The sequence below is a fragment of the Phasianus colchicus genome, chromosome 3 (genome assembly GCF_987193195.1).
Source record: "Phasianus colchicus chromosome 3, bPhaCol1.hap1.1, whole genome shotgun sequence".
NCBI classification, from domain to species: domain Eukaryota; kingdom Metazoa; phylum Chordata; class Aves; order Galliformes; family Phasianidae; genus Phasianus; species Phasianus colchicus.
Genome location: NC_143438.1, coordinates 46735589 through 46753952, shown reverse-complemented (window position 1 = coordinate 46753952; position 18364 = coordinate 46735589). Strand labels below are relative to the sequence as shown.

The window sequence follows — 18364 nt, the reverse complement described above, 5'->3', positions numbered from 1 at the left end:
CATACTTTTCTGTGGTCTCAAAATGGATATGGCACGTCTGTGTATAAAGCAAGGCTTTGTGGAGTTTGTGCTACCTAATGTTTATGTTCACCTTTCTAGGTGACTCTTTGCTGGCTGCTGTAACTAATCACAGAAGGGCAATTTTGGCTCAGAAAATGGTAAGATTAAGTCTGTTGGATGATGAGAGGAACTGCTGGATCCCTTGAGCAACCTCTGGCAAGTTCATGAAAATCCCTGAAGAAAATGAGACTACATTCTCCTCTCAACACTAGTGAAAAACACAGAGCAGACAATTGCCATCTTCTCCAGAGATAGGCAGACTGCTGCAGTTAGCTGGAATAAGTTTGGTGTGGTCTTCTGGTCTATTCATCACTGACATTCTTAATAAGGATCAAATGCTTTCCTCTACAATCTTTTACTCAGATAAGATCTAGGGAAAAATATGGGGTAGAGGAGGACAAGGAAGGAGAGGAAATTAATGAGGGAAGTGCAGAAGGAGTCTTTTGTCTCTAATCACGGATACTAGAAGAGATACAGCTCTTTTTGTTTCCATTTTAAAGATACAGCCTTAGGCATGCTGTACTAAAATTAGGTTATTTTTGGTTCAGTGAACTATGATTCACTGCAGATTTTTGCAGATGACAGACAGAAACAATTGTTGCTTTAAATCCACACTTTTTTTAATGGATGTAATTTATTTTATTGCTTTAGGGGAGCTCTCCATTTTAGAATCATTTAAAAGAAAACACTAATACCAAAACTGTCGATTCATGCAATTTTCATGAGAATTTGGATTCTTTTGAAAGGATTCAATGACATAAAGTACAACATGACGTAAAACCCATAAATTCTTCTTTGATGTTGACTAAAGCTTTTATAAATAATTTAAGACATTTCAGTTTTGTTTATGTTTTTCCACCAAATAAACAGTGCAATTCCAAATGGACTAAAGAGTGGAAACTACGGATTTATCTATTTTCTGAAAGCCATTGTTCTTTTTAATTAACTGTCAGATACCCTCTGATGAGTGGCAAAGACTAGCTTTGAGCTAATTTTACATGTGGTATTCATGTAGAGTATATATAAACACAGTTACGTAAAGCTTCTGCAGGTGTAAGCTGTAATTCAGCAACGTATTCAAAGAACAGACCTATTGTAAACACTTGAGCATCTTCAGTTAGCACTAACAGGCTGAAATATTTTGCAAAGTCAAAGTGCAGGCAGTTGCGTCCCTTTGCAAAATAACACTGAAATACATGACCAAGTCTACCCTCAAACCAAAGGTAGTTATGATCACACTTTTTCCTTAACTGATGTCCAAAAGTGAATAGCAGAATCAAAGATGAACAGACAATATAGGACTTATTGAAGAGCTTTAAATCATGTAGAAAAAGATTGACTTACTTGAGGGTGGTGAGCTCTGTAAGGGATGGCTGGGTGGCCTTGAGATAGCTCTCTCTCCGTGCAGCAATCTTTGGAGATGGCTTCGGACTTGTGTCTGAGTCTCCACTGTCATCATCCCCCATGGCTTTGATGTAACTGCCACTACGCATCCGCCGGCAGGGAATCTCATCATCTTTGCCTCGTGGAGTGTATCCAGACCATTCATCTTGAGGAACCTGTAGTTACAAACCCAGTACTTTTATTAATATACTTCTCTGTGATGCGGTTTCACAGCAAGATACCACAGAAACATTACAAAAATTCACATGGGCAGTGGCCCATCTTTAGTCCCATTTAACTGAGGAATGCCATTTGCGGTGGAGGATCCCTATTTTTCTTTGGCAACTACCATTTTCATTCAAAGGATTTACAAACTAGATCAGGGTATTCTTGACAAGGCACAAAAAGATGAAATATGAATATAAACTGCAGTCTTTTCAGATGTGAATCCAAACATGCCAGACTGATTTTTGGTTCAAGACACACTTAAAGTCACTATGTCTCAAGAATCACAAAATTAGGTTTGCAACCGTGAAGTTATAATACTATGACTTCTATAGCATAATTAGATTAACAAGACCCTCATCAGTGTGTACAGATCCTCTTTTTGAATTACGTTAGTCTGAGTATCTGAGTCATACAACTCTCTATTCTTTTCTTTTACTTTGCTTTACTTATATTCAATATTCCTCTTGATCTGAAGTTTGTATTGCCCATTCTTTGCTGTGGAAATCTAAAACACTGGGAATGTGTGTGTTCACAAGATTTAGGGACACAGCAGGGGACAACCCAAGAGCGCAGTTCTCTTGCCCACCTATGCTCTCCCTTCCATTGCTTTTGGGGCTTCTGACCATCACAAACCAACACCTTTCCCTTTTCTGCAACAGCAGAAAGAACATACTGCAGAGCAGGGCTCCTGAAAATTTGTCCTGAAGTTATTTCACAGAACCCTTCTTAATAGTAAAGGTGAAACTGAAAAAGCACTTCTTAGGTAAATATATTTTATATTTGATTTAAATAATACTGGTTATGACTTTACATTTATTTGCCACTTTGCTGATAATCCATATTAAACAACCTCAAATCTGGGTTTTTAAAATTTGTCCTACAGTTTATAAATACCACCACTTACCAAGATAATCACTAAATGTTTCCTTTCTATGAGCAGCAACATTTAACTCCTAGTGAATATCTTGTGTATCCACTGCTTCACAACTTCAGCCATAGCATTTACACACCAGCATGTTTATAACTGGAATACTGAACTGTTTGCTAACAGCTTGGCTGTTGATATCCACTGCAAACATAAGTCCAGAGGCTATTACTCCTTTCAAATTTTACTGGCAGTGTAGGTCAGATTTTATGGCATCAAATTCAAACTATTCTCACACAAACTGTAATCCAAAAAAACTCTGTAAACAAAGAAAAAAAATGGACAGCTCTAAATATTCATGGGCTTATTAATGATTATAATTGACCAAATAAGCTACACCATTACTTTGTTTCCTTCTGATGACAAGCTCAAGACCTCACCAAAATTCTTCCTTTGTTGGCTGTTTTCTGCTGCTGACATCAGGTTTTACAGCCTTCCTTGAACCTCCAGAATTCTTTCCTCTTGGGCTCAGCCCAAGCTCTCTTTTTTTCTCCCAAATCTCTCTTGGTCAATCTCTCTGGCCTACTAAACTCACTTGAATCTCACTTGAAACTTTTTCCTTTGATTCCTCAAGATTTAATCCTGAAAGTGTAATCTAGTTTATATCTTTATCAACATGTCTTCTTATGATTCTATGTTGTGTTTCAGGACTCAGACTTCTCACCTACTCCTATTTTTATTTAACCAGATTTTTTCCTCTTATTTTTTTAAACCAAAATGCCTTTTTTCCCCCTCAAATACCATTTTGTTAATTATTCTGGAAACACTACTTCTGTGAAGCATTTACATTCTTATGTTCCAGCAACATGCAAAGTTTGTTACTTTTTTTTTTCCTTTTTATTTCTTCTAGATTTCTTTCCTCTCTTCTCTCCCATATCCTCCCTCCCCTCCCCCCCCCCCAAAAAAAAATATATATATTTCCATGGTCTTCCATGGTCTTCAAGAATATACGTTTATACGTTCTGTAAGGCAAGAATGTATGTTCAGTCAAGTTCATTTCTTATTGAGCAAATGTATACAGAGTTCTGTATTTATAGGAAATAATTGAATAAATACACTTAAGAACATCTAAAATATCCTTCTAGTAAAGGGAAGACTGAAAACTCTAAAGTCTACAGACTGAGAGCACAAAATATTTTCAGAACACATTGGAGGACTGAATATACAGCCTTGATAAATTTCCTTTTCAAGTAAAAAGACATATGCAGTGTTTTACTTCTAGGACTTCTGAGTTTATGTCTAGGCCTCAGATCAGGAAAGCTGATGATACCCTTGTTTGATGTGCGCATCTTTGCAAAGTGCAAATGAATACAATACTTGGTAGTGGTTTTGATTTTTGACAAACAAGAACGTGGAACATTTTGCACTCCTCCTCTAGCACTGATTCTTGCATTGGTTCCAGGCCTACAGCATCAGCAAACAAAGGAAGTTCAATCTTTATTTTTAACAGCCCCCATATACAGTTAGGAGCCTACAGCTCTTGCTTGTCAGCCTTGGCTTTTCAAGTCACTCATACAAGAAATGAGTTAAGAGAGAAAAACCAAGCTTTGCTGACATTTTGATGAAATGATAGGCCTTCACTAGGATTTGAAATCCAGTCACTTTTCAGGAAGGTATTTCAGGCCAAGTAAGAGCATAATAGAGAACCCATGACTTCTCAGAGGACACGTACTTTTATCTGTTTAATGTTTTATTCAATATGCTTGAGTTAAAGATTTGTGCTATTTTTCATTAAAAGAAATTTTGAATGAGTCTTTAATGTGGCAAATAAAACGCGTTAGTATTGCATTAGGGTTAGTATCCTTAACTGAGCAAAAGCCAGAAGAAATAAAGTTACAGTACCCATAATTCAGGCAAGGTGAACACTTGTAGTTGTATTACATTATAGACAACCAAATAAATTTAGTGCTGTAGTTTATAGCTGCAGTACTGATGAGATATAGTTCTGTGGGCACCATAACTCTGAAATTCCTAAGTTCTCTTATCAATAATCCCATAGAAAAGTACATTACTTTTAATCCCAAAGCTTCTCAAAAGGATTTAGATACAACAGGCCATGTTTTGAAAGCTGTATGCAATGAATTTGCCACAAAAATTTACACATGCACACACTCAGATAGATAGAAGTGCCCTGTGATGAGCTTTAAAGCCCCTAGCTGTACAAATTGTATGAGATGATCAGGAGGAAGTCTCCAGTTCAAGCTCTGCTTGCTCAGAGAAGTAGGGCAGCTTATAAATAACAGCACACTATCATTTCAGTAGCTCTTCTGCCTTTTAAAGGTGCAGCAAAACACAGTAATGGAAATTTGATTCCAAAGATGGAGGGAATGAGGGGTCTGCTACATCAGTTAAACAGTTCACCCAGTGTTACTGTAGATATTAGGATATTTAAGGTTCAGCATTTCTTGTTTATTTTCTTTTTCCCCTGATAAGGTTTCACTATTTAAAGGAATAGTAGGAAAAGAAACGTGGACCCAATTCCTCTTTTATTTCAGTTTCACAAGAGCTGGATACCCTGATTTCAGAAGATGGATTAGGAGGAAACAGTCAGCCATTGTGTAACTGTATGAGAGCACTTGCAAAGTAAAGAAATGCAAGTTTTACAAGTAGCTGATCTTTGCCTCGACTGTGCTTTGTATGAAAGGATCTTAAAGCACTATCTGTGTATTTCTTGGGTAGAACAAACAATCCTTAAAGCTCAGCATTTCTTATTATAGTTATTTCTGTGTTTAGAAAATAAAGACATAAAATAACACCAATGTTTTTATACTTCTGTGTCTACAGACAAATACCTTGAGCAGTACTTGATAAAAGAACTGACCTGATTTTCAGAGCTGCTTTCTTTGGGGGCAATATGAATGGCTGTAGCAGCTTACAATAGGCAATGCAATTTACTGTCAACAGTAAAGCATTTGCATTATGGGAAAGAAGAAAAACATAAAACCTCTTTAAAATACTAATTAAGAAAATATAATTGATCATATTATTTCCTGCATTCAGTTTCTGTATGTATGGTACTAAACATACTGTAGCACATTTCCTTCTGCTGAGCTAGAAAAACACTGGGGGAATTACTTACGTCAGCCTCCTTTTCATTTTTTTTCACTCAGGAGGTTTGCTGAGATTTTCTCACAGGTTCTTACTTCGTTTGAATGGCCACAATTCTATCTTGCAAGGTCACACACTATGCTGCATGCAAGTGCATATGCATGGTAACAGCTGCCTCAGAGGATTAATGGCATTAAGATTGACACACCTGAGATAAAGCTGTTTCATGCTTTTAAGAAAATTGTGTTATCCAATTACCTTGGCAATCTCATTTTTTCAGTATCAGAATATCAAACAGAACTCGCTCGTATGATTGTTTCTACTCTTATGAAAAAGGGGAAAGAACTAAACTCAGATCTAACAATGAACATCACTGTTTTTTTTATTAAAATAGAACTATTATTATTCGCACTACTGAAGTAAAAGAGATCCTGGAAACATTTCATTCTGGTCTTTAAGATCATACACAGTTATTTCTTTACAAATCTAAAAATCAAGAGTGTGCTTTAGTTATACAAAACAGCCCAGTGAAACAGAAAGCCTGTATTACTTGAAATACACATAAAATATACAGCAGTAGCCACTGAGCCAGACAACCGACTGAAAATCATGACTTCAGTTCTCCATTAGGCACTTTGAAATAAAATGGTTGTTACAAATATGAAGACTGAGTTTGACTATATACTCTTTTAATTCAATGACATACAAGTTTCGTAAATAGAAGAGTATGCAGATAACATGCTGCCATCAGCCAATATCATACCTGGATTCAGCCTCATTCAGTGTACTGGTTATCTGTCCTGCTGTTTAACTGAATTTATGGTCCTCTGGAAGTGGTCACACTTTGTCATTAGCCAGACTAGACTGAAAAATCAACTCTGTCCCAGCTGAAATCACTGACCAATTCCTTTAAGCATTTTATTTTATTTTATTTTATTTTATTTTATTTTATTTTATTTTATTTTATTTTTTCTTTCTCTAATCTAAGTCCCTGAATAAAGAAACTAAGCAAGTAGGTATAGTGGCTCCACAGTTTTCAGACATTCATTGCAGAAGCTCACAGTTGGTGGTATGTGAAATAAACCTAGCACGCAAGGACAAAGATAAAGAAAACATGTTATATTTAAGCTCTAAAGAATAAGAATTAGAATATCTAGTTTCCTTTTCCCCTCTCCCCCCCAGAATTGTTATTAGCTTACCTTACTGGATGAAATAGCAAACAGACTGTCTCTATAGCAAATCAAGTTCATTATTGATTTGTAGTTTGATTTGGTTTATTGCAGCTGAAAACATTAAGGCTTCTCCCTGTGCTTTGCCAAAGCAATGGGGATGACTACAGAAGTAAACACAAGGACTGGAAGGGAGTGGCTAACCATCACTCACAGCAGTAGACTTGTAACTTTAGCTTTCTATTAGTATGCAAATACTTAATGAAATGAAATCACACGACTAAAGAACAATGCTTAATGACTGCTCAGTGCAGATTTTCAAACTCATGCAATTTGGTTTCCTTAGCTGTTATTATGCCTCTTCTGTGCCTTGTTAGGGAAGTTTCAATTGCCATCTTCCTCTTACTCAGCCTATTCCTAGCGCTCATGGAATTAATCAGACCAATAAAGGTAAGCAGTATTTCAGTCTATCAATGTGCATGCATTAAAAATAACTGAAGTACACAAAATAAAAAGGAAGTCTTGCAAGCCTTAAATAACAATATGTGTTTACCAAGTTTCAAGACTTTTCCAAAACGAAGACAGGAAGGGTGCTTCCATTTAGGATAAATTTAATATTTTCAGTATCTGTGATGACTCTTGATTTAGTTTGTATGATTTCAGCAGCAGAGTTCTATTATAAATTCATTTAATTTAGTTTTATATGAACAATATTAATGGCCTGTCTTCAATAGAACATTATTTCCTCAGTTTTTGAGTGCCCACAATTTGCACCAAACCTGGATGAGCACTGTGAAGAATTGCAATCTTAGTTCCTTTAATGTTAATTTGAAAAGTCAGTATGAATCCTCATAGAAAAACTGCAGGTTTTTTTTACAGTCTATAATTTTCATTCATCAAAAGCTTTCTGTATTACTAGCTCAATAATCTGATTCGCAGCCTGTCTTATGAAAAGAAATGTGTCTCCTGCAGGAAACAACCACAACTGGACTCCAAAATTAATCTTCTCCTCCCGTTTTACATGTAAAAATCCAATCAACAGTAAATAGAGCCACTTGGACACTGTGACTACAGCCAAGGACTTCCCAAGTTTGCCTCCCTCAAACATATTCTGCAGAAAGAAAGCCAACAGCAATAGACTCTCTTGTCTAAGGGAAACTGAAGTTCATACAGACTGAGTTTAGGCTCTGAATTAAAACTACTTCAGTGATACTCATACTTCGTCTTTCTCAAAACCCCTGAAGCTTTCAGTTGCAGCTTCCAGCAGCTCTTTCAGGGCAGTTGGCTATAATGAGATATTCTACCTTTCCCAAGGACAGCAGGAACCTGCAGAATGACTGCTAACATTAATTCTAATCTTTGAAGGGACACTTTCCACTACTAGAATAGAGAAATGTTCTTTCACCACTAGACACCTTCTTTGGGATGAATCACCTCTCTTTCCAGTCACTTCAGCATCTGCATACACTGACTAGCTTGCATCAACAAAATGTTAAATGAGATGAAATTTTATCTTTCTTTTGCAACATATGATTACAAGCCCACTATCACCTGGCAAGAAATTGGCTCATAGATGGGAGAATATGATGCTGAATCTGAATCCTTGGAAGAGAAACAGATGCGATAGAGAGCATTTTGAGAGAAAAAGCCCTGCTGCTTTTCTGTTGCTTGACTAGAATTGGAACATCTCCGATGCTTTGCTAACGTTATGCTCTCACAGGCAACAACTGTAAGTAATGCAGTTAACCTACCATAATCAGCTGACTATTAGCTTCTGTCTCATATTAGTATACAGTGGCCAGACTTCACTGAAACTTCCATGGCGTTTTCTTTTGGATTACTGAAATGAAATATATTTGATTTGTTGATCGCTTCTAGGGGGATATTACTTGTTTCAGGACTTAATAGTACATCTTCTAAATAACACCAAACTGTCACCTCTGCTCTGCGACACTGTCTCAGTGGATACTGAATCAAAGTCATGGTCTTGACTCACATCTGATGGGAAGCGAATTGATAGAGATATCTAGAAGATTTCCCCTCAAAAAATCATAAACAGGTTGAGGTTATGTCATTAAGGCAAAATTAGACAGAAATTTATTTGCATGAAATACTCAGCAACAACTTAAAGACTATCTCTGGATGCCCTGAGCTATCAAAGCTCTCACACTGTCTTATATGCGCTGCATATTGCTTAGCCTTTGGTAAGACAAGTATGTATCTCTCAGAAGTCACTGTGATAGGACAAGAGGAAATGGCTTCAAACTAAAAGAGGAAGATTTAGATGGGTATATGGAAGAAGTTTTTTTGCAATAAAGGTGCTGAGGCACTGGAACAGGTTGCCCAGAGAGGTGGTGGATGCCCTGTCCCAGGAATCACACAAGAGAGGGCTGGATGGAGCTCTGAGCAACCTGATCTAACTGTGGGTGTCCCTGTTAATTGTAGGATAGTTGGACTAATGGCCTCTGAGAGTCCCTTCCAATTCAAACAGTTCTATGATTCTATGGTTTTAAGTCATACTATCACTTTGCCCTCCACCCAAACAAGACAGTCCATTGCATAAACCCAGGGTATGTGCATGAAAGTAGAAACAATGTACAACAGATTCACGTTCACATTGTTTAATTCACTATTAGATAGAAGCTTAGCTATACAACAGATACAGTGCAGGAGTCTTTGCTGAGCAGAACAGAAACCACTGGCATCTGCCCGTACCTCAAACCACTCTCCTGACATGGTGGCATTCCTCACTCAAGATCTGTGCTACAAATTCCACTCTTGAAAGGAAGAAATAAAATCAACAACTAGATGTAGAAGAAATATTCCTTATTATTTCACACTGAATAAGGAAGGCATGTCACCACTCAGTGCTTTTTTTCCCACCCACTCTGCAAGTCTCTGCAGGAAATGTTAGGAATTTTGAATTCGGATGTACATTGAAATGATCCTCTTTGCTTGACTGGATTTGTCTTGAAGGTTTTTGTAAACATTTTTATTTTCTTTTTATCTTATTTTTTTTTTTCCTCCCACTAAAACTAATGAAAACAATCACATTAGAACACTCCAGATATTTTGTACTACAAGAAGGAATCAAATCAATGACTGAATCAAATCTTATCTTTGTTTATACCATGAGGAACTGAAATAGATAACAAGCGCTCACTTAGCTGAAACCATGGCTTTCACAAATATTTTTGATAATAACAGTATATATATATAACATAGCGTCACCTAAGTATGTTAATAAATCCTCTATAGTGTATGACAGAAATACAAAAAAGGGACAGAATTATTTTCTTCGGTGAATGAGTTACGAGAACATAAGAACGCTAACAGGATGAACTGAGAATCATTCTTCAAGTTAATCTGGAAAAAATAACATTAGTGCCAGTATATTCAATATAAAGAAGTTACAGAATGAGGATAAAATCAAGGGATAGAAAATGACAACCTAAGAAAGACGGGCAGATAAAATCACAGCTAAGTGTGACGTACTGACATTGTGCTCTCTTAGTACTTAGATGGCCTCCATTACTGCATTACTCAGAAGCCAAAGGTCAGTCCAGATTTTAATTAACTGAATGAGAACACAGCAGTATTTAAGGTGAAATATACAGCAATATCATTCTCTCCATTCTTTCAGCTGACAGTATTTTGGAAAGGTAAATTCATGCACTCTGAGGATGAAGAGGATAGCTGTACTGAAGCATTCTCCTTTTCTATCAGTATAGTAAAGACATCTTAGCAACATTTGCAGGTAGGCTAACAACTAATATGTTTATTGGAATTATTTTTTATTAATGTATTTAAAAAAAAAAAAAAAGCAATTTTTTTCCTTTATGTATAACCTCCAAGGGCCCCCAGATTCCGTAACTTTATTCATTACTCATGCTAACCATCCCTTAGCACTTATCAAAGGGAATTAAATCAGCTTTGTGTGAATAATACATTTTTTTTTTTTTCAGTTTTAAGGTAGCTGGTTAGTAATTTGTTTAAAAATCACAGACATTTAACGATTCCTATATGATTATTATTCCTTTACCTGGAACATGCCCTAGACTATGTTATAACATGTGGCATTTTATTTCAAAATTGCTTGTTTAAATTATTTCACTCGCTTTATTGCAAAAAATATGTACTATATGAGTTGAATAAAATCATCATAAAAACTTGCACCTGATATACTTTTTTAAATCCAAGTGGTAAATTGCAGGAGGAATAATAGACAATTTATTTTTAATTCATAACAGATTAAGAGAGAAAAACATAGGTCTTCAGATGCATGAAAAATGGAAGATCATCATTAGTGGACATTAAAACACAACTTCCCCATATATGCAAAGATATACTGAAAGATTAATTTGAATATGATAGTGGTGACAGAAACGCAGACAATACAAATGAAGCAAAAGCAGAGAACAGATGAAAATGCAGTCTGACTTTCACAGATAACAAACCTAATGAACTTCTGTGTCTCAAGGACGAACACTGCAACTTAAACATGCCACATGAACAAATACCACGGCAGATCCTGATCCTGATTAGTGTCCTGATTTAGGATGAGGTCATACCGAATATTTGGCGACCCATGGACACAGACAGCAGAAAGAGACTCGGTACGAGCACTGTCTCCTAAGAAACAATGGAAGTGCCTTTTCTAAGACTAGAAAGCAAGTCACTTTAACTATTTGAGTTTCTTAACACTACAGGACATCCTGACTATTACCATCAACCTTCCCATAGGAAATTGAGCACTGTACCAACCGGAATTGTCCGCCACCAGATCCAGTCTTTGAAAAACCAGGAAATGCTTATCACATCCAGAAAGTTGGCTTACAGTTTTTATAGTATTTCCCATAGTCTCCCACCAAAGGATTTTGATGCAAATGCAGAGTTCAGATGATGGCACAGTCGTCCCCACCTACCGCACTTCAGCTTTCAGAAGTAAACGTCCTTCCTCAGCCCTGAATATCTGACACAACTGACTTCAGTTTCATCAAAGTGGGTCAAAAGAAAACACATGACCAACTCACATTGGAAGAAAAGAGGAATAATAAGAAAAATATCATCCTTTGAATTCTTCTCTATCTCTTAACAAATGGACCAAGGACAGAGGGAGCAGAAATTACAGGGCATAATGAATACCAAAATTATAATTAGAGAAAAACTATGCCATGTATCTGATACTCTATTACTTCAATAATCATGAATTCATAGCAAAACAAAAGTGTCAAAAATACCTACTAGTGCATTTAGATTCTAATGTTTGCAGAAAAAGATGACTGCTTATATATTGTCTTCTTTTGCTTAATCTTAATTCTTACAAATGAGAAGCTACTAGAAAAGTGGAAGCTGCCCACTGCTTTGTATATTATTATCTCAAGTTAGGGAAACCATTTTAAATAACAACTAAGAGAAAAAAAAACAGTTCCTTCTCACCTTACTTCAAATCAGTCCAGCCTCTACCAAATAAAAACACTTTTCCCGAAGTAAAAAATAGCTCAGTAAAGGATCTCATCTTTCTATTGTACAGCTCCTCATTCTTGAAAGGAGAAACAGAGGGAAGAGAGAAAAAGTATTCCAACACTTAAACTTCACTGAAAGGAAAAGTTTGTGTGAACATCTTTAAACCATCCCATGAGCCAATATCCCTTTCTGAAATCACAGAGGTAAAGACTGGAGCCAAGCCTCCCTGGTTGCTCCTTCCCCTCAAACTCAGAGACTGGACACTGCATTTCAGCAGCAAGCTGGGAGCAGAGCCTGCTGGGGTAAGGGAAGGCTGCGATGCAGGAGGATGCTGCACACGGTCCAAATTCCAAGTTATGAGAAATAAGCCCATCTGTAACATGAGCAACTGCCAGCGCCTTTCACAGAATGGCTTTGTGGAAAATATCACACTAAGTGAGATAATTGTTATTTCCATGTCTTTTCACTGAGAATTCATCCAGATACTTTTGTGGTAAAAACTGTTTCAGGCAGAAATGCACTTGATTTTATCCATGACTTCTGACATAGTCAAAGCTACAGGGATTAAGAATTATTTATTTATTTATTTATTTATTTGTACTATGACTTTGAGAAGGCATCATTCCTTAAGTGAATCCAGGTACTGTCACAAGAACAGTTTGCATGGACAAAATAGTTGCCTTCCTTCAAGGATCTGAGAGTTTATATCCTGGGCAATAAACAGTGGCTTAAATTACAAATGAGCCTCATTGTAAGACCATCTATTTAACATCTAATGAGTTAAATAAAGCAACAAAGAGGCATTGTTTAATTAAAATCATTATCAGAGTTGTCCAGTACTGACATGAATTTGCAGCTAAGTTCCTTTTATCTCATTTAGTGCATTCCTAATTGTTCTAACAACACAGGACGTCAGTCCTTTGGTACAATGATTAGAAGGTCATCGGGGAAAAAAAAGATATTCAGAATGCTTCTACATCCCATGGACAGAGCGATACTCTACCATTGTTAATATATATTTACATTACAGGATGGCAAAAAGGCCTCAGTTATATTCTGCTCTCCATTGTGATGGGCACTGGGGAAACACAAAAGGAAACAGAGTCCAAGTCCCAGAGGGCTTGCAGCGTAAAAAGATGAGTGATGCAGCGAAGGGAAAGGCAATGGGATGAATTCAACAATACAGAATGAGTTTTTACTGTCTATATCCATTCATTATCTTTTTAAGCTGCCAGGGGAGAAGAATAATCCCAATCTACTCTGTTAAATCTACCATGTTCTGTTTGAATATTTACAATGCTGATCAAAATCTGAGTAAGATTTTAATTTTTTTTTTTTAACAGTTTCAGTTCAGTTATACTTCCCTGACTTTTTTAAGCAAGCACAGAATTGGAAAAAATGAAATGAAATGGAAAACCACATCAAAAGTACAGTGAGAACATAATCAGGATAAGAAACAAAGTGAGAATTTAGTTATTCTAATTTCTGCTCTTGACAACTGTTGGACATCTATTTCATGCAGACAAAGATAATATCCTCTAATTCCACTTCAGGAGTCTATTCCCATCAGTTAAACATTGTTTGAAAGTCCCTATGGAGGTGTTCGTTTAAAGCTAATGCTGGCACAGTTTTTTGCTCTTTTCCTGCCATCTGGTCACATACTGAGTTTTCAGCTATTTTATCAAAACTGGAGAGGAAGATTGAAAGAGTAAACAAAAACATCAATAAAAAAATCTGAAGGTCCGAAGTAATCACAACAATCAAGTCTCAAATAACAATTTCTTTTCCTTACAGAATTCAGACAAAAGAGACTTAATGCAGCAAATCTCAAAAAAATTGCAACCTTAGGCTATTCTGAAACCTCTGTCCCTCCCAATCCATATGAACAGCTATAAACATGCTGAGTGCTCATATTACCCCTTGTCCCACACCCCAATCCCCCAGAGATTAACAGAAAATACACTGATCCTCTTCTCCACATTAAAAGCTTAGAATTCCAGAAGCTGGCATTTAGAATTACTTTACATGCCATTCATTAATACTTCTTAAGATAATTTTTTAAAATGTGGATTCCTCAGTCCTACGCTTTTTCTGCATACTGACTTAAACAACAGAATGTGGAAGCTGACATTAAAGGACCCATATGAGAAAACTTGTTACAGTTTCTATACAAATAGACAACAGTCCCACTACAGTAAAATGAAACCAAATTGTGTTAGCAAACCTCTTTTTTCCTCATGGTCTTCTCTCTTCTCTCTGCAACGTTGCTCCATCGTACACACACACTTAGATGTGCCATAAGTGTTCTGTTTAAAGTGCACAAAAGCTATCCACAGCTCTTCTAGGAATGAAACTGTTTTAATATTTTCTGATCCATGTTCCTGCCACAAACATTCACCGGCAGTATGATAGCTCCAAGAGCAGACATCTGATTCTTGACATTTAAAGATACAATACTGGTGAAAAATAGTGACGCTGTATTAACTGCAAACAGCTTGTGAGGGAGTAGGTGATGTACTCCTAAAATGTATAATCAGAACAAGCAATAATTTCAACCTTTTGGTTTTATATTTTTGACTCAAAGCCATGGAAAAGAGGGATAGCCAGATAAACAAATCTGGACACTTTGCAATAAGTATTTTATGAGAATTTATATTCAGTGGCAAAAAGGAACACAGGTTTTTCCTACTGCAGAAAGTATTAAGGTACCTCAAAGTTCCTCAAAAGGGTATCAAAAGCTTTCATAATAAAACAAGCAGTAAATGGAGTCAAATCCTGAAATTACAGACATCAAAGAATTTGTATCCTGGTAACATTCAGTTAATTGACATTGTAATGCTAACTACAAGCACTACAAGATCACATTCTCTGTACCCCTACTGTGACTGCTTTATAAATGCAAAAAGTACACAAAATGGTCTCATTTTTCCCACATGAAAAAAATTAAGCCTGTACCAACACAAAATGTTTCTTTGAAATACTGAATGCTGACAAAAATAAAATAAAATAAAAAGGAAAAAGAAAAAGAAAATAATTTATTTTCAGCCATATCACCCCTTGTTTGGTGATCAGATACCTTTCAGGAAAGCTGAAATATCAGAGCTAACCTCCATCCCCCACAAACACCTCTACCATGGCAGAGCACAGTTAACAGCAATCAGCTCTCCACACTGTACCTGGAGGTACTGACATGACCGTTCCTGTTGACACGTCTCTGCCTTCACCACTGTCTGGTCCATGTTAACTGATGCTTTCTGGTAAACTTCACGGGCTCTGCTCACGGTTAATGTAGAGGACCAAGAGCTTTTCTTCATTAACTGGGAGTCCAAATTCACAGGCAGGTTAGCACAGGTAGAGCATTTGACATCGTTATTGCTTCTGGATGACTTCACAGTATGTTCACTAATAGTGTTATAGGCTTCCATAAAGTATTGGGAAGAAGAACGATCAGGGCATCTTCCCATGGTCATTACCCCACTGGGACCGTGATAAATGCAAACATCATTGTCCAAGTTGTCATCTGAACTCCACCATCCTGATGCATTGGATCTGGGCTTACCTTCTGATCGCCTTTCTTTACTCTTGCTGCGCTTCCCATACCTCATCGTTTGTGACTCCTCTGGGCTCGCTTTACTCCCATTGACGCTCCCCTTGGATGGTCCTTCCAGTGAATGGGACTTGGTAAAGAGCTTTTGGACAGAATGAACCAGGTGCCGGATCCTCCCTGGGCTGTCACTGCGGTGCTCCATGGCAGTCCGCTTGTACTGCAGAGTATGGTAGCCATCCCGATTCAGAGGCAGCTGCCGCTCAAACTGGTCCAAAAGGTTGGCAGGAATGCGGTTAGTCTTGTTGGCAGTTCCGTGGGGAACCAGAGCACACTCGTCCTTGAGTTCGTGGTGGGAGTTGTAGTGTCTCCGAGGGAACGTGCTGCTGGCAATCTGATCGTTGTAGGGCACCATGCACTCTGCCTGAAAAGAGTTCCTTTGAGTGTAGTAAGGGTGGTCTGCAGGATGGGGGTCCACCGGGTTTAACAAATATGGCTTCCTGTCCGAGTGATGTGGCAGGCTGTCACACGGAGGGTCACAGGTAACCCCATGATGATGACTACGGCTGCTAGATAAACCCTTCATCGTTGATGTAATGCAAGTCCCAAAGTCATCTAATACGTATGGCTATGCAGCGGGCAGATCTCAGGGAAAGGCCTAAAAGAATGAAATACAACAATGTACTTTTAGCCTTCATTGTTTTTAATTACAAAAATAATTGGAACAAACATTCTCTGATTCTTTTTATCACTTTTTTTTTTCCCCATGACAATAGTGATATGGGATACCTAAGTAACACGTAAGCAAAATGATCTTATTTCACCAGCTAGAAAACAGATACAAGAAACTTTTCTGCTATGAAACTTACCATTGCACACTAATCTACGGCGAGATAAGTATCACTGTCTATACTCTAAAACCTCAGTCCTGAAAGCATTCATGGACAGGAACCTCCTAGGAGGCCTTAATTGCTCATCTGCTTGTTTTTGTGACCAAATTAATGCATTAAGAGAGATCATCTCCTTAATGGAGTATTTTGTGTTCACTTTGGGCTAAATACAACTGATGGGAAATGTTCTTCTGGCCCCAGTGCATATCTGATCAGGTGCAGTTTTACTTTATATCCATGTTGCTTGCCTGTGCTGTGTAAATATTTACAGACAATACCAACGTTTTATTTCTGAAATATCTTTTAAATTAATTGTAAAATAATTAAATATTTCTCTGCCCATCAAAATGAAGCCAAACTATCTGTTTACTTTGGGTTAATTTATTTTATCTACTATTTACTTCTATTTGTAAAAATACAATCTTACCCTTACAGTGCATGCTTTGAGTGTATTTTCCATAATTTTTCAGAGTGCTAAGCGGTATTTAAACACCACTACACTCTCTACCATCAGGAGAATTAGTATAGAGAACATGCATACATTGCTTTAACAGTTTAAGGGATTTCAATGCCCACTTCCAGTTATTTGTCCCACAGTGTTATAGACTATTGATTACACAGTGAAAACACAAATCTTCATCACAAGTGATATAATAACCACTCAGTTTGAAGTCAGATGTCCTCATTCCAGCTCAACCACTAGCAAAAGGCTGTACGCAACTGCTACTGAAATCTCTGAGCTATTAATGTATAAATTACAGGGTTTCAGATGTGGCAAAACATCCTTGTGGTGCTATCTCATCTCCTCATGGGCTGATGGGAGACTTTAGAGGATGCCCTATTATATTACACACAACTGGAATGTGAGTCACTCAGCTGTTTTATTCCCTTCCAGCATGGCTAATCAAGAAACGTCACTCTTAAGATTTTTCCTGGAGTATGGCTAGACGGAGCATAGTAAACAGCTTTCACCCTGTTCTTTCAGTGTTCTTTCAGATAAACCATTATTTAACAGATCATATACATTGTACCTACTGGCAAATTGCCAACTATTAAGTTTACTAGAATAGCTTAAGTTGATATCAGTCTGAAAAAGCATACTCTGCATTTCATCAGAACATTTTTGAATGTTCTCCTGAAACTGTAGTGAGCTTTTTCAACATGTTTCAAAGCTAGAGTGTCCTTCATTTCACTCTTCCTCACTGTATTCCTGCAATGCAGAAAATTTTCATTCTCAGGAGATCCTGAATTCCAAAATCCAGCTTTTAAAATACCACAAAAAGGCACTTCAAATACTCAAAATGGATGAGTTCGCTGGCCTACTTGAAGAGAACTGTGGTCTAAGACTCTTTTAAAAGAACAAAAATAATTTATGCAGAGAGCTGACCTTGTCAGTTTGATTATACTGACAGTCTCAGTTCTAAAGAACATTTTATAACCTCACCAACTTCCTTAAAAATGTAATCTATTAGACTGTGTAACAGAGAACATCCAAAGGGATGTAGTAGCAGATCCATTACTTGAATCATTAAAAATGTGAACTGACCAAGAATATCCATAAAAAAAAAAATACCAGCAATGGATATAAAGACCAAATAGAAATCGTCCAGTTTTCGGTCTCTATGAATAGATATCTATATTTCATACTTGG

General features: G+C 37.1%; 1 protein-coding gene across 3 annotated transcripts in view; it reads right to left on the bottom strand.

Annotated features, from left to right (window-relative positions):
• DLGAP1 (DLG associated protein 1) overlaps nucleotides 1–18364 on the bottom strand; it is a 374951-nt gene that overhangs the window by 115778 nt on the left and 240809 nt on the right. For 2 of the 3 annotated variants that reach the window (XM_090137415.1, XM_090137416.1), the window contains 2 exons: nucleotides 15456–16481; nucleotides 1405–1619 (listed from right to left, as the gene is read on the bottom strand). In XM_090137415.1, coding sequence (XP_089993541.1) covers nucleotides 1405–1619; nucleotides 15456–16409 — 1169 coding nt within the window. In that variant the 5' untranslated portion in view covers nucleotides 16410–16481. Of the gene's footprint in view, nucleotides 1–1404; nucleotides 1620–14503; nucleotides 14681–15455; nucleotides 16482–18364 lie in introns of those variants that run through there. The other variant, XM_090137417.1, reaches the window with a different exon arrangement.